Source organism: Apostichopus japonicus, chromosome 19 (assembly GCF_037975245.1).
Source record: "Apostichopus japonicus isolate 1M-3 chromosome 19, ASM3797524v1, whole genome shotgun sequence".
Lineage (NCBI taxonomy): Eukaryota > Metazoa > Echinodermata > Holothuroidea > Aspidochirotida > Stichopodidae > Apostichopus > Apostichopus japonicus.
The window spans coordinates 965,499-981,556 of record NC_092579.1 but is presented as its reverse complement, the minus strand read 5'-3'; the positions used below and the strand labels follow the sequence as shown (position 1 = coordinate 981,556).

Below are 16,058 nucleotides of genomic sequence, written 5' to 3'. Positions count from 1 at the left end.
TAAGAATCGACAACATTGCAAGTTAAGATATTAACATTGTTTGAGAATTGAATGTTCTTAGTTGGTGGCCCCAGGATAATGCAAACTTTATATGGTACGCATGTGTGTTATGCAATCAGTACCATAGGCATTATTACTATCATACTATTTAGTATTCAATATCAAGAGATCATGTAAAACTTGTAAGGAAACACTTTCATGTTTAGTTTGAGCTCTTCATATTGAAAGAGCATAAAATCAGAGAGGTAAATGATAACAGAGGAACACAAGTACTTGGTTTACTGATAGCTTAACAAAAGCAATCAATAGGCAGGGGGTGGAGAGGGGGTGGTTGGTTGGCTGGGAGGAAGGTATTTAGAAAATGGGGGCAAAATCACATACCTTCTTGATAGTCCAAAACAAAACATCAAGAATAGGGTTAACACAGAGCTAGATAGCAAAGGGGGCCACCAATGCTACCTACCTACCTTATTGATGGTCCCAGTAAAAGCCATCAAGTAGAGGGTTAACATTCGGAGAGGTGAACAGCAGGGAGGGGGACACAGAATTTATCTAAAGAAAGGCAAGGGGAGGGGCCATCAGAGCTACTTACATTATTGATGGTCCAATAGTATTCATCAAGTAGGGGGTCTATTCTGATAACTGGTGAATGTGGAGTAGCTTGAGTGATGATGGTGTGTACAAGACTAGGATCAAAACCTTCAAGAGTAAACAGGCCTCGAGCAATCACTCCACCCTGAAAGAAGGAAAGATAGTCAACGTAAAGGATGAATTCAACTTCACAACCCGTGTTCTCACAAAACAACTTGTTACGATAACCGAGTCTACCTTTTGGATAAGAAATAAACACTGTTTCACTAAAATTGTAGAGCTAACTCTGACCTGCGTAGATAAAACTTAGAGAAACAGCTTCAGCATGTTCCAAAGATAATAATATTGCCTAGTTTCTTGTTATTGACCTTCTCCTGGAAAATAGAATGCGGAGGAGAGCTATCTTTTTTAACTTACAAGTAACCACAAACTGCGTGACTGTCATGGCACACACAGCTAGACACACACACCCCTTTAACCACATGCTGTGTGACTCAGTCATGGGGCACACAGCTACACACACACATACACACACACCCTTCTTAACCCTGAGTTGATAATGATAACTCAATGACCTACTGTACTGTAGAAACAGCTGCAGGTTCTGCTAAATGATGATAGTATACTGCTGTTTATACTATCCCAAAACAAAAATGACGCAATTCAGTGAATGGTGAACATATAACCATATACCGGAGTAGTATACAGCTAACTATGACATACAATGAATATCACAGCTCTGCAAATGGGTCCATGTCCTCCCCACACCCCCCCCCCCCTGCTCTCCAAATGTACTGTAAATGTACCAAAAGCATCTGGCTTTTAATTGAGCTTCATCTAATGTAATAGATATCATGGTATCAGATAAAAATCAAATGAGGGAGCTGTAAAATGACATACCATAGAATGGCCGACCACAACAACGCTCTTTGGTTTGTTCTTAGCCTCCGAGTAGAACGATAAGATGTGACGTATACACTGGTGAACAAATTCTGGGCAATGAACAAATACGAACAAGTACATTATTTATTTATTTTAATTTTAATTTAAGTTTGTTATTCTTGAGAGAAGAAAAAAAATAAATGAGGAAAAATAAGTACATGGTATTGGAAAAGAGCTTATTAGACGGCAGGACAATAGTTAACCATGTCCATTAGCTAAATTCTGGCAAGATGCACAGTATTTATTATGGAGCCCTACAGGTTTATCTTCTTGCCTACATACAGTACAAGAAAAGCAATAAATATAATGCTAAATACAGGCTGCATGATACCTGCTTGCCAACCTTTCCCATCCCTCTCCACACTTCCCCTACCCTCCATAACAAACATGGTACCCATAAATCAGGGTCCAATCCTTAATTCACACAAGCAGAGCTCAGAGTACAACCTGGCTTCAAGGATCTTGTTGAAGCTTTACAATCATAACAATGGCAAAAAAGAAAACTGAAGACGTTTAACAAAAACAGTGAAGAATTAAAATCCTGACCCAGCAAATAGTCACTGTATAAAAAATATGTGACATCATTTTAACACAGCAAAGAAATACTGAAACTGATGAGTTAGAAGTAGATGGAGTATGACAGTTATGATCATTATTGATCTGCAGCATACTATATTATTCAAAGAATCATTTTTAGTACTTCTATATACAATTGTCTGTATAATCCATATTATCATTACATATTCTCTTTCTCCAAATGTTTGATTAATATATTGATATTGCATTGCAATAGAAGTACAGGTTTTCAGGTTCACAAGCATTTTGGAGGGACCATGGGCCCTTGAGTGTAATCAGGGGCCACATGCCATTGGAGAAACCATGGGGCCCTGAGTGTAATCAGGGGCCACATGCCATTTGGAGGGACCATGGGTCCTTGAGTGTAATCAGGGGCCACATGCCATTTGGAGGGACCATGGGTCCTTTAGTGTAATCAGGGGCCACATGCCATTTGGAGGGACCATGGGCCCTTGAGTGTAATTATGGGCCACATGCCATTTGGAGGGACCATGGGCCCTTGAGTGTAATCAGGGGCCACATGCCAATTTGAGGGACCATATCATTTATACTCCTGATTATGTTGCACAGGTCTATGATCCAAGTTTGCTGTTTGTGACTGCTGTCACAAACATTGCATCTAAGAGATTTTGGTTGACAGGTTCTACAACAGTACTGGGAGCGTTAAAAACGGTTCCTTTCAAATCTCCTAGATATAGTAAGGCGGATGCTGGTCAAGTTATGGAGACCATATATATACCAGGTGTACGGAGGTCAGGATGCAAAATGTATCCTCTTAGAACTCCAACGAGCAATTCGGGTTTGACACCAAAAAAATGTCATCCCTGCGAAAATTTTAATATATTTTTTTTCTTGTGATGGAACGGCTCTGTATTTTTATTTTTTTAAAAGCAGAGGGTAGGAAGGACTGTGGCTAAATTTCTGGGGCACTTGATTTATTCTTTTTGTCCCTTCTTTTGTATTCTTTTTGTTTGTATTTTTGTATTTGTATTTTTGTATTTGTATTTTTTATATTTTTTATGGAGACCATTCTACCCCAGGTTCTTCTTATATTCACCCAGGTGAACATTCAAATAAAGCAATTATGTTGTGTCTGTACACAAACTTCAAATGATCTGTTGTAAAATTGAGAAAAATTAAATTAAACCTGTGAAATGTAACTTTCCAATAGATAAGAAATGAAACCAGTGTACCTGTCTGTTCTAATAAGAAACCACCATATAGTGCATTCTTCTCTCCATTCAAATCAACCGAGAAGTAGTTAAAATGGTAATCAGACTCTTCAGCTTTGGTTATTGCCACAGATCCCAGGGAGCGTACTGGAAAGAAGACAGAAAAATTCACAGATTGCTATGTATGTTTGGAATGTACAGTACTGGTATAAAAGAAAACACAAAAATTCACAGATAGCTACAGTATGTTTGAAACGTACAGTAGTGTTTGTTCGTCATACAAATAAACTTTAAGTCTATTTGTTGTTGAAGTAGCTAAACATTGCCATGTCTTCCTATGTCAGTACATATATTCTGTATTTATGCTGTATATACAATACATATGGGCCAATATTGATACTGATAGTACAATGGTATTCTCACCTTGCTTGTAAGAACCAGCATTTCCTGGAATGAATAAAACTGGGATGCCAGAGAGCTTGAAGTTACTGCAAAAGTAATATAAGAAAATCAGAAACAATGTTGAGATTTTGATATAAATATACTTCTTGAAGTTTTCAGGAAGCTTGAAATATGACCAAGTTGATGACGAATATCATGTTTGTTTACAAGCTTTCTACAATGTAGAAACTCAGATGGAAAAAAAAGAACCAAGTTGTATTTAATATGCAGCATCCACACATCCAGTATGAAAAGTCATGTTTACAGTGCTCGCTGACAACCTTTGACCTTAAACAAAACAATATGGGATATCTATGAGATCTAAATTGTCTACAGACACCTACTGTACAGTATGAACAACATTGTCCTAATCACTCAAATAGGCATTAGAAATTATGAAAATAGAGCTGCATCAAAATACATCAAAGATTGACCATTTTATAAGTCTTTTCTTCATTCTAGTTTTATTTATGAATAAACATTAGCTAACTATCCACATTTATGATGTAAAGGGAGTTACTGCCTAATTTTATGTTATGTTATTGCTTCATTTTACAACCTTGGTTTCAAGGATACTGAACACAGGTTTGAGGTCTAAGGTGATTTCTTGGAAAATGTTAAATTGTCTTCTTTGAAAAGAGGAACATCACATTATTGAAATGACAAACTGTATGTGGGCTTATATAGTATATACTTAGGGGTTAACTTATTAAGGCCCAAATAAGAAATTTTGATGAGCGCAACTCCCCACATCATGCTTTGCACATATTTCATGAGTTTCATCATTTGTTAAAACTTCAAATGTGTATCTTATACAGGTGCGTATCCAGGGGGGGGGGGCGTTGGGGGCGCGCGCCCCCCGGGTAAGAAAAAGAGGAGAGAAAAAAAAGAGAAGAAAAAAGGGAAAAAGAGGGGGAAAAGAGGGGGAAAAGAGGAGGAAGGAGAGGAAAGAAGAAAAAAGAAGAAGGAGAGAAAAGGAGAAAAGGAGGGAGTAGAAGAAAACGCCTAGACACCGGGAAGAGAAAGAGGAACAGTCATAATTACAGCTCTTATGCCTATTACATACACAGGGTAGCCAGTGACGGATCGAGGATTTCGGAGGGGGCGTGCGCTCAGCTTACCCCTTACACCGACAACTCCATTTTTGACGTTTCCATTTTCCCTATCTCACTAATGTATATATATATATACTATATATAGTATATCATGACGCATGTGTGTATGGACGCCTTAAACAAAATTGTAAAAATTGTGATATGAAACCAACGGTGGCTGGTCTTGAACTCGACCGAGTCGTCGGGGAACATTACTTCGGTATTAGCCCAGGATCTATATGCGAACACTGGCGGATCCAAGGGGGGCCAAGGGGGGCCATGGCCCCCCCCAAAGGTGAGCCAAAAAGTGTTTCCGAACATCCGCTAAATCATATGATTGGAAATTAAAAAAATCGAGAGGAATAGCAGTGGTAGACTAGTCTAAACCTTTTCGTTTTCTGGTTTAAAATTAAATGCAGAGCTCCCAACTGACCCGCAATTCGCGGGAATTAGACCCGCATTCTAACACCCAAACCCGCTGACCCGCACAAGCGTCCGAAAAAACCGCATTGTATTGTCAAGTATACATAAAAAACTTGCATCAAATTTTGACTTAGCAACCATCATTTCGTTAGCATTTAGCATAATAGAGTGTAAAACCTCCTTAACAAAATCATTTGAACCTCAAATTAGCCTATAATTCTTTTCATTGGGGCGAGCAGCGAACATTTTCATGCCACGGGAAAGAATGAATTATCACCTACTATTCAATTTATTGATTTTACACACACTAAAATGCATACAGAGTATTTCTCAGAAAATTTTGGGTGACAAAAGCCTTTCTAAGTGCCACCATTTTACATGTAGGCATCACCGGGATTCCAAAAAAATTCAAAAGGGGAGGGGGACACCCCTCCCCTTATACCCCTCCCCAGGACGGCGATTCGTGGCATGGACCAGCATTTGCCTTCTCAAGAGTTGCAATGGGAGCTATGTAAATGTATGAGCATGAGGATTTACAGTATAACACCATTTTGCAGTTACAGGCTGGTTGTAAGAAATTTATAACCTATGAGAAATAAAAAATTTTGAGAAAGATGATCCCAACTTTGTTTTATAAATATTTTAGAAAATTACACCTATAGGAAACATTTTTTTTAGAAGTAAATTAACATCACCATTGTACACTTTTGTCGCACCAAATTGCATCTGAGGGCAGTGGCGGCGGAACCGGGGGGCTTGGGGGAAAAAGTTGAGGGGGCAAATGCATGACAAACCCCCCCCCAATATTTACCAAGGCTCCGAAACGTGCATCAGCCCATTTTTCAATGCATACTTGTCGATCTGTCCGATGCACACGTATACTATATAGGTGTAATAATTTTAGTAATTGCTGGGGGACCCTCGGCCCGTCCCCTGGCTATAGACCACATTGTCACCCCAACCGCGTCTTCACGCCCCGTAAAAAGTGGAAGCAGTGAGTGTGAGTACCGGTAAGCGTAACACAACTTCGTCTTAGGCCAATGACTTGCCTCATTTCAGCCAGTTCTCCAACATACCCTTACTTAGTGGCGGAGCGTCCATATATACAGACAGGGGGCGGATGCCCCCCCCCCCCGACGGACTCAAATTGACTGCTGGCGCCCTTTTCAGCTTTTCACCAGAGCCTTATCTTTTCACTACTTTTTATTTATTTGCGATTATTAAATATTTTATTGCGCTCTCATATACCTATTGACATTTGTCATATTCTGTTGGTGTAATTTTCCGACAAAATGGCGACGACACCTGTTTATTCTCCGTTCATCTGCAAATTAGCAAGGCCCGGAAAGGGTCATTTCCTGCAATCTAGGGAGTATCTTTACTCAAAATTTTTCTGTACGCTCCGCGCCAACCTGTGGTGGCGCTCCGCTTAGATAGTGTCGAAAGCGTCCCACTGCCCTTACTACACTCAAAAACGTCTTTACGAGTACCCTACGAGTAAGAGCTACTCTCTATCGAATATACAAATTACAATGTTTTTACAGACTTTTACGTGCAATCTGAGAAATTGCAGGCTTGAGACCCATATTTTAGGGCTAGGTATTCTCAGCATAAAACACTCGGGAAGTGCCGTTTCCGGCCATCTGGGGGTTTGAAAAAACCCAAAATTTTCTTCTACGCTCCGCGCCAACCGATGGTGGCGCTCCGCTTAGATAGTCTCCACACATTAGCCCCCCCAATAATTTTTCCGTTCCGCCGCGCCTGTCTGAGGCCATTCAGCAATAGAAAATTTTCAAAAGGGGGAGGGGCACCCCCTCCTTAGACCCCTCCCCCATATCACTCTAATGCCACTTTGGCCCCTCCCAAACAAAGGCCCTGGATCCGCCAGTGTATGCGAACTGCACTAGACATATGTCTTTCGATGCAACACTGTCATGCAGAGTTAAAATGTTATACAACGCGAACTGAATGCTAATTCTTACCCCACCCCTAGTACCGTATCTCATACAATGAATCTAAAATTAAATTCCGCATGCGATTTGAGAATTGAGCACATTCCCTGTGAATATCATGTAGTGGATCCAAAGGCGTATCATTGCCGGCGAGTGGTGGGGGGGGGGCGGGGCGAACGCACCCATCACTTCTTGAGATTGTTCCCATCTGCATGAAAACGCGCGCCCCACAACCCTACGCCCACCCCTCTAATCGCTTCTCAATGAGTTACAAAACCAGACCCATCGGATACAAAAGTCTACTTGGATTATTTTTTCCCTGATTTTTTTCTGCAGACGCCCATGCATTTCCCCAAACTAAATTTTTAAGCCACGAGATCTAAAACTTAAGGAGGTATGGGAGCATTATTGGGTCTGGGAAATGTTGTTTCCGGCGATCTGGGAGGAGTATTTGCCAAAAATTTCTTGTACGCTATGCGCGAACCCATGGTCGCGCTCCGCTTAGATAGTATCAGAGAACAGACACGCGTCCCCACCATTACCCAAGACTGATCTGCGCCCTTGCACCAATATGTTAACTGTGTCTGAATTTTCGAAATTTCCCTGACAAACATTCATAAACATGGAGATTTTTCTGTATTGGCTGTCCATAGATGAAATTTTGTGCAACATTATGGGTATGTTTACAAGTGAATTGATTTCACGAGAAGTGTGAATTTTCAAATTCTGAACGAATAATGGGCTTAAAACCTTGAAAAGTGGGGCTGACGGGTATTGTGGGCCGCGACCTAGAATCACCTACAGTACAAAAGCAATGATCCACAGGAGATGTGATAAGGTGGACCATGATGTGTGACTGGTGACAATCTTAAAAAAGGTAACGGATGGAGAAAAAAAACATTGGGAAAATACTTGGTTACTCAGGCAATAGTGAACATCTAGTTGGTCATTTTCAAGCCCGAGAAGTGCCATTTCCGGTGATCTGGGGGGTGTCAAAACCAGAAATTTTCTTGTACGCTGCGCGCCAACCGATGGTGGCGCTCCGCTTAGATAGTAATTCGCGCCCCCCGGGTTAGAAAATCCTGGATACGCGCCTGTTATAAACGAAAAGAGCTTTTCAAAAAATTTCAACTACTGTAAGTTTGAAGGAGATTGTCACACACAACAAATGTACTGAATATGAGGCAAATTGACTAAGTGTCAGTAGTACTAGGGTGTGCTGTCCATCACTAGTAATAAACCCAGGCTGCCTTAAGTTTGGACCTTTATCTGATCTCTTACTTAAGTACATACTGTATATATATACTGTAGCAGCATCAAGAGTTGCCACATCCAATCCTTTTCAATTAGCTAATGTGATTACACAAACTATTACTGTATTTAGTGTTTGAATGATACATACAGGTAGTCTATTTTGAGGGAACTAAAATGAGAATTTTTTTTTTATTTAAAAAGATCATAAACACTGAAATTACCAAATCGGTGTAGAGAAACATAGATGAAAGTTTACTTGCATTCATGTAGAAATTTAACACATGTGCTAAAGTGATGATACCAGTGAAATTATTCCAAAGATAATAAAATAAAATCACCTATATAATTCAGCAGGTCAGTGCTCTCACTGATCATTAGATCTTTAAAGATGTTAAGATTCTCAACAATTTGTGCAGATGAGAAGAGAAAGGTGTTCAGATGTTTATCAATGTTCAGTCATTAAGTACTATTATTTACAATTATCTTTCTTCTCTCCATCCCTTGTCTACTAATCCCCTTACAGATCTATCTCTTTGTGTTCACCATGCTCATGAACCTGTCTGTATTCTGTGCGTGTTTTTGTCCCTTCTGTTACTGTTAATTGTCATTTAGCCTTTGAAGAAGATCCTGCTAGGATCGAAACGTCAGGCCAACTTACCTTTACACATTTACAGTTATCCATAGATTATGTAATGTACTGATAACGACCTACTGTACTTATCATGTCTCTGGGATTTTACTACTAGGGTCAAAGGTCAAGACCAATAGCTTGAGTTTGCATTAGAGTTAACATTTAACTAAGTGTATCGATATCTAGGCTTCTTCACTTCACTGTAAGTACATTGCACTTTGGCAAGTACATCAAGCACCAGTGGGTATGTCATACTGAGTCAGCCTAAGTATTGATAAATAGAGTGAATATACTGCAAACACTACCCTTAACGATTCAACTTGATCAAACTTGATCTCGAGGTGGACAACTTTTCATTGTTAAGTTTGATAGTTTGCTGCATTGCTTATATAGTTACTGCAGTACTCTAACAGACGTTTTAATTCAATACCTACAGTAGTACTATACTGTTCATACATGTATCCATCTGATACAATAACAATATCAGCACAAAAGGAGTTGATGTTAAACAGAAACCAAAATGAGCCTTACAACTGCTGGTTGACTATGTAACTGGATCACTCTAATTCTACCATGTAGAAGTGAACTATTGCTGGTCTTTTGTACTTTGCATCAATTTCACAGCCAAAGTTATATTGTCATTAAGTCATTAACAAGCCATTACCATCTGGCTGCACTTTTGCCAGACCTGTGAGTGCCATATGGGTACATTTATAGGGGTCTGTGTCACCAAGCTATAAATTTAAGCAGGTTGCATTTTTTTCTGTACCATGGTACAGAAAAAAATAGTATTACTCAGTATTCTTGACAGTGCAAGAATGAGGAGGGTGTACTGTACTTGTAATAGGTTATCTCTATTATCACTAGTCCCAAAATGCAACCACTGCTTAAAATTTTCAAGATGTCCAGGTAAATCAACCAATGACAGACTTGTATCCTTCACAAAAGTCACCAAACTGACCTACTTCTGCAAACACAGACCAAGTGGTTAAATGACACCCAAGAGTATGATGAATAGTTTCAACTATAGTATTTCCCAGAGGGTATAAATTCATTCATCATTTTCCCTCACCTTTCACCCACAAGATAAAGTGCATTGATACCCTTCAGTTTACGATAGCTTAGCACTACTTAATGATTTAATGATTGACTTCAAATCAACAGAGTCCCTCTCAGCTAACAAAACTAATGAAACTGAGGTGATATCCTCAACCTAGTCTATTTATACACATATCTATATAAATATCTCTGGTTTGTCTAGCCTGTTAAACACCTAACCAGATACAGTTAGACTGATTTGATGAGAACAAAGTTCAACTAACCTTTAAAATTCTCTCAATGAGGAATGAAACTGTTCTAATACAGTAGTATGATTCCCAAAAGCTTACAATGATACACAGTACATGCTTGTGCTTATGAATAGACATCTAATTAACAAGGGACTGATTAAGACCCCATATTCATACTGTATGCTTACAGAGGCTGTAGGCGGACTTAACATTATCTTAATAGAGGTACTGTAGTACAGCAAATACTGCTGAAAATGCATGTAAAAAGAATCTTTGCGATTGTGGTAAATTGGGGTAGATTTCGAAGTATGAAAGGTCCCGCCCGTAAACAGGAAACAGTCTTGACACTTAAATACTGGAAAACTGACTGGTTTGGATATTTATGACAATAATAATAATAATAATAATGTAATATAATATATAATCAGTTTCTAACAGGATTTGTGACCTTTGTCAGTACTACTGTTTGCAGTAGCCTACCATACAGCACCTGGTTTTCTTGGCCCCTTCTGAATAGAGGTAAAGTGAGTAACGAGGGAAAGCGTTTTCGGTTCTCTCTTGCAAACCAGGAACAGGCTGAATGAAAGGGAAACAAGCATGGAACAGAATTTAACATCAATTTATATTAACTGTATAATAATGGAGAGGTACTTTGAGAATATTTTCTTTCGCAGATTTTATTTAAGGTTTCACATCATTAGCAGTTTCTATGTTAAATTACAATGCACGTAATGAAGTAAACCACAATACTGAAAAACTTCTTCTTGGAAAAATGCTCATGTACTAAACTTCAAATTCAACAATGGATGTCAATACAGCAAAACATTGTAGAAAAACATGTTTTACTGTACATGTACATAACCACAATTCTCACACTGTATCTGCTGTTTCACTCAACTGCATTGGATCATACTGTACATTCCGAATGTTGCCATACAGTTTTTTTCCTCCCGTTCATTATCTTGAAAACAATGTAACTGAAAATGGGGAACGATGTGAATGATTTTAGAAATGTTTGGACGGACACTAATGGCTTGGACCAGGTAATCATGTTTTTAGTTCATCCCCGGGCAGAGACCCGTTCTCATCACTTATTTCCTGTGTACAGCAGAGTAGCCTTTAGGATAACTCTTGTATCCTAGGTTAATTGAACACTATTCCATGACATCATGGCTACATTCCTCAGGCAGCCAGACAAATAAGGATGTAGCCTAACATAGGTCACCATTCGTCTGGCAGCCACTTACCATTCAGACCTGCACTCTTTACAGTCGATGTAAGTTGTAAGCAGCCAAATGAATAGTGGTGGTGAATGAATACTTTAAGTTTAAGCAACCAGTAGCCAGACTAGTAGTAGCACGACAGAATTTCATACAAACCCAGCAGCAGGATGACAAGTGGTCAACGCCATATTCACCAAGCTGCCATGCTATCACTGAAAGTACATTAGGCCTAATAATTACCTCATTCAATCATATACATATGGATGGTGGACGTAGGCCTGAACAGTCCAGTTAGTCATGGCACACTTCCATATTCATCTTGTTACCACCTAAATAGGTCAAACTAGGTCTGTTCATATAAAACAGCCCCAGTGTGCTACAGTGCCCTGTAGGATAGGTTAACGAAAACTGACCTAGCCTATAGAAATTGAAATAGTGAGAGTTGCTTTAAGTTATAAATTTGAATTAGAAAAACTGTACTATGTAGCCTAGGCTAACGTTACGCCTAGCTTATACTAGAACGGCTTACAATGAAAACAGGCTTTCGGTACATGTATGTCATGGAACATCCATTCTCTTCGAAGTTAGTAAAGTAATCAAACAATCCTAGTCCCAGCAGAGATATGGTGACAACACACAGTATATAATGGACAGCCGTCATTTTGGCAAGTTACAGTACAGCAGCTTTCTCCGTTTCCAGCTTGAGTGTCAAGCAAAGATGGTTATTGGTTTGGTCCTTGTACAGAACTATCTTAACATACGGATACAAACTACACTGGAGCGGCACTCAGTGTGCATTTGCATGACTTCTACGTCGTCTGCAAAGGTAGCAACTGTTGGACATGTTTCTCACATGTTTTACTATAGAACGCCGTTATTGCATTATACTGTACTTGTTCGATTCATAAGCATTTTCTTTTCTACATTAATTTATTACCTTATGTAATAAATTATCAGGACTTTTATGTACATTATGTTACCAATTTCGTCTTATAGCAGCATTTTATGATGACTACCAACAAAAAGATGACTATAGCCCCCTCTGCGACAGTAGCACTATGATATCACGCACGGAAAAGTGATGTGGCCATTACCCTTCATATATCTACCTATAGGCTGAAGAGTATGGGTGTCAATGAAAATTGACTGTCTTGGATCGAGAATTGGCTTGGTAAATAGGAAACAGAGGGTGGTAATTAAAGGCTCTGCTTCTTGGCAGGACGTTACTAGTGGGGTTCAGGGATGGCAAACGCTTTTTAATATTGATAAATGCAAGGTGATGCATATTGGTAGTAGTAACCAAAAGTACATAACCTACAATCTTAATGGTGAGGAGTTGCAGGAGGTCTTTGTTGAAATAGACCTAGGTATCTACATTGACTCATCTCTGCAACCCTCTAAACATTGTCTCGAAGCTGCTAAAAGAGGTAACAGGGTTTTAGGTACGATCAAGAGGAACTTCAGTTTTCTGAAAGAGGACGTAGTTGTTACGGTTTAATAAGCCATATGGAGTTTGCTGTGCAGGCGTGGAACCCATAGTTTGCCAAGGATAAGGAAGTACTCAAGAAGGTCCAGAGGAGGGCTGCTAAGATCCTTAAAGGGTGTTCCTTATTATTAGCGTTACAGCTGCTGAATCTCATCACACTGGAGTCAGGAGGTGACTTGATCCAGGTTTTCAAGATTGTGTATGGATTTGACAAATTATCCTTCACTGAATTGTTCATGTTTGCTATTAGTATAGTTGTACCAGAGGTCATTGTCTTAAACTCCAGAAGTTACAAAGTAACTTAATATTCGGCATAACTTTTTCTCCCAATAGGGTTTTGAATGAGTGGAATGGTTTGCCTGAGAAAGTTGTACTTGCAAGTAGTGTGAATGGGTTTAAGAATGCTTTGGACACGCACTTTAAGTATTGTAATCGGGTCTGATTTGTTTTGACGAATCCAAGGCTATTCCGATGTCAAATAAAGGTGACGCCATATTATATATACCTACACTGCTAGTTGAGTGTTCAATGAACCTACTCCTTACGCTAGATAAATGGTTGTTTGAATGTAAAGCTAGTTTAACCAGATAAACACTGTCTTACTAGTAACTTTACCCTAGAAAGTGGATCGTGGAAGGTAATATGTGATGTCATCATGAGAGAGGCTCTTTAAGAGCTTCACTTTCTTATTATGATACTGTTGTTCTTATAATCTTGACCTGTAATGCATTTGAAATGTTTGTTTATTTCTCATGAAGGCTATGCATTCAAACGTTCACCATTTTGTCTGTTTTGGAAGGTAATTAAGTCAGTGCATGAATAAATGTATTGTTTTGTTAGACAAACAAAGACTTTCACGATGGCATCAAAACTAAACTATGCTGCAGTAAATTTGTAACTCCACAAAATGTTATTAGAATGTGGTTTTGAACTATAGTTCAAAACCACATTCTAATAACATTTGCGGAGTAACAAATTTAGACTTATAAGTCTAAACGTCTGATAAACGCTCAATCATTCCTGTAGAGAGGGTTTATTGTTGCAAAGAAATGGTCATATTAATGATAAATCGAATACATTTGACGTCAGTGGTTAAATTCGTCACTACACGACGAAGAAGGCTTGTGCTGTAACTCATACAACCGCGTTATAGTTGTTTGTTAACGGCACGACGAAGGCGACAAAGTATATATATATATATATACTATGCAACGCTTAGTGTCTGAGATACTCATGTCCTTTCTTTTCTGTTGTCATTCCATAATACTAATAACAAAGCCTCTCAATTCGGTGACATTATTTCACAAACAATTAATGAATGAGAATATTTATTGGTAGGCTCTCAAGTGTTTAATTACAGTTTTTTTTTTATGGCGTTCTTGGCAAGATGGAAAAAAAGGATTAGTTTGAAAGTCGGCAACTTGACAACCGCATACACATTGGTTGTGATATTCTGTTATGGGGCACAATAATTATCTTTATCTCATATCTCTTCAGGTTCACGGAACAATCGTGATATGGAACAAACAAAGAAGAACAGAATAAATATTATAAATACATTTTGTGACACAAACACATCCAGCCATTTACTGAACAACAAGCAACCAGTATATACGAAATGAAAAGTGTTCTGATGCACCCGATTAGTTGATGGCGCTATGTTAATACAGCAAGCAGAGCCGTAGATAGAGATCTAATAATCTACAATCTATCATTTACAGTTCGGCGTACGAAAGAACTCTTGGGCAAAATAACAACTAGTCAACGGTCTGAAGAAAATGGATCATTACAGTTCCACCCAAACTGGTAATTTCGTGTACTCATTTGGCTTAATCCATCTAGAAATGCGGCAGCGATGTGTAGAACCATATCTTCCAGAATTTTAAAAGTTCGGTTTCAGTACCAAATTTCAAAGCGAGTGTGAAATAGGCCTCTTGATATTAGCGTGGTCTGCTGCGTTGGTCAATGTCTCCATCAATGTAACGTTAAATGATATTGCTCTATATTGCAGTTTGTCCATCAACTATGGAGACTTTTCGATGAACATAAAATCCGACCATTTTGCATGTATATGTAATCCTTAACTCACTCCAATTACATTGCTGTAATTAACTTTACCAATTTCGGACGTTAAGTACATTAAAAATGGGAAGAAAGGTCCAAGGAGTGGAATAAAACGGTACTATATAGCGATCGGACGTTTTATTACATTAGTGACTGTCTTGTGATTGTGGGATGTTACTGGTCAAGGCCTATATCAACTAGACCTAACTCTATGGAATTACACAGAGTCACGGTAGTTTTTCGCCCAGGATTGAACAAGAAACGTGGATTTGGATATTCACTGCTAAATTTAGTTTATTGACAAGATACTTTTTCTGTGTTTGTACTTTTGGATATTAAAACGAGTAAGTACTATGTTCAGCTGAAGCTTAGTCATGTATATGCTACCCTGGTCGATTCGGGCCAACGTCTCCTTGTACTAGGTTGTTCGATTATGTTTATTGTTTTTTTGGTAATTCGTTGCTAGTAACATAAACCATTTTCCCGTGACATATTACACATGAGGCATCTTTTAGGTATTTTCTTCTGTTCAGTTTGCGGTATCTTGCAATCAAATTGTATTACGGAATCGACAAGCCGTTTGCATGTTCTACAGTATATTTTAGCGTACGTACCTATTGACGCTCCGCTATGTAAACGATGCCTCCAGTTGAGTGGAAATTTTGCAAATGAAATAACCCTTTTACTAAATTTTCTGCTTAAAATTGTCTTAAAATTAGTTTTTTACCTTCACGTATTTTTGTTTTAAGCTAACAAATTTTCAAACGCTCGAAATTGGAAGTCAAATGCAGTACAATTGTTCGCTATCTGTGTATAAACAGTACCTGTTTCAGCGTTTGATTTTCGCGGTATACCAAAGATGACGTCACACGGTGACCAGAGGCTCCTTTGGGTCGATCTCTGTTTTCAGATATTCCGGA

The 16,058-nt window shown here is 38.8% G+C and overlaps 1 protein-coding gene across 1 annotated transcript in view; it reads right to left on the bottom strand.

The window, feature by feature from the left end:
- Positions 1 to 12,403, bottom strand: part of LOC139959709 (GPI inositol-deacylase-like) — a 42,340-nt gene extending 29,937 nt beyond the window's left edge. Inside the window, exons 1-6 of the mRNA XM_071957525.1 lie at positions 12,118 to 12,403; positions 10,856 to 10,941; positions 3,705 to 3,769; positions 3,303 to 3,428; positions 1,492 to 1,583; positions 593 to 736 (exon numbers count right to left, since the gene is read on the bottom strand). Coding sequence (XP_071813626.1) covers positions 593 to 736; positions 1,492 to 1,583; positions 3,303 to 3,428; positions 3,705 to 3,769; positions 10,856 to 10,941; positions 12,118 to 12,249 — 645 coding nt within the window. The 5' untranslated portion in view covers positions 12,250 to 12,403. The remainder of the gene's footprint in view (positions 1 to 592; positions 737 to 1,491; positions 1,584 to 3,302; positions 3,429 to 3,704; positions 3,770 to 10,855; positions 10,942 to 12,117) is intronic.
- Between the last annotated feature and the right edge of the window lie 3,655 nt (positions 12,404 to 16,058).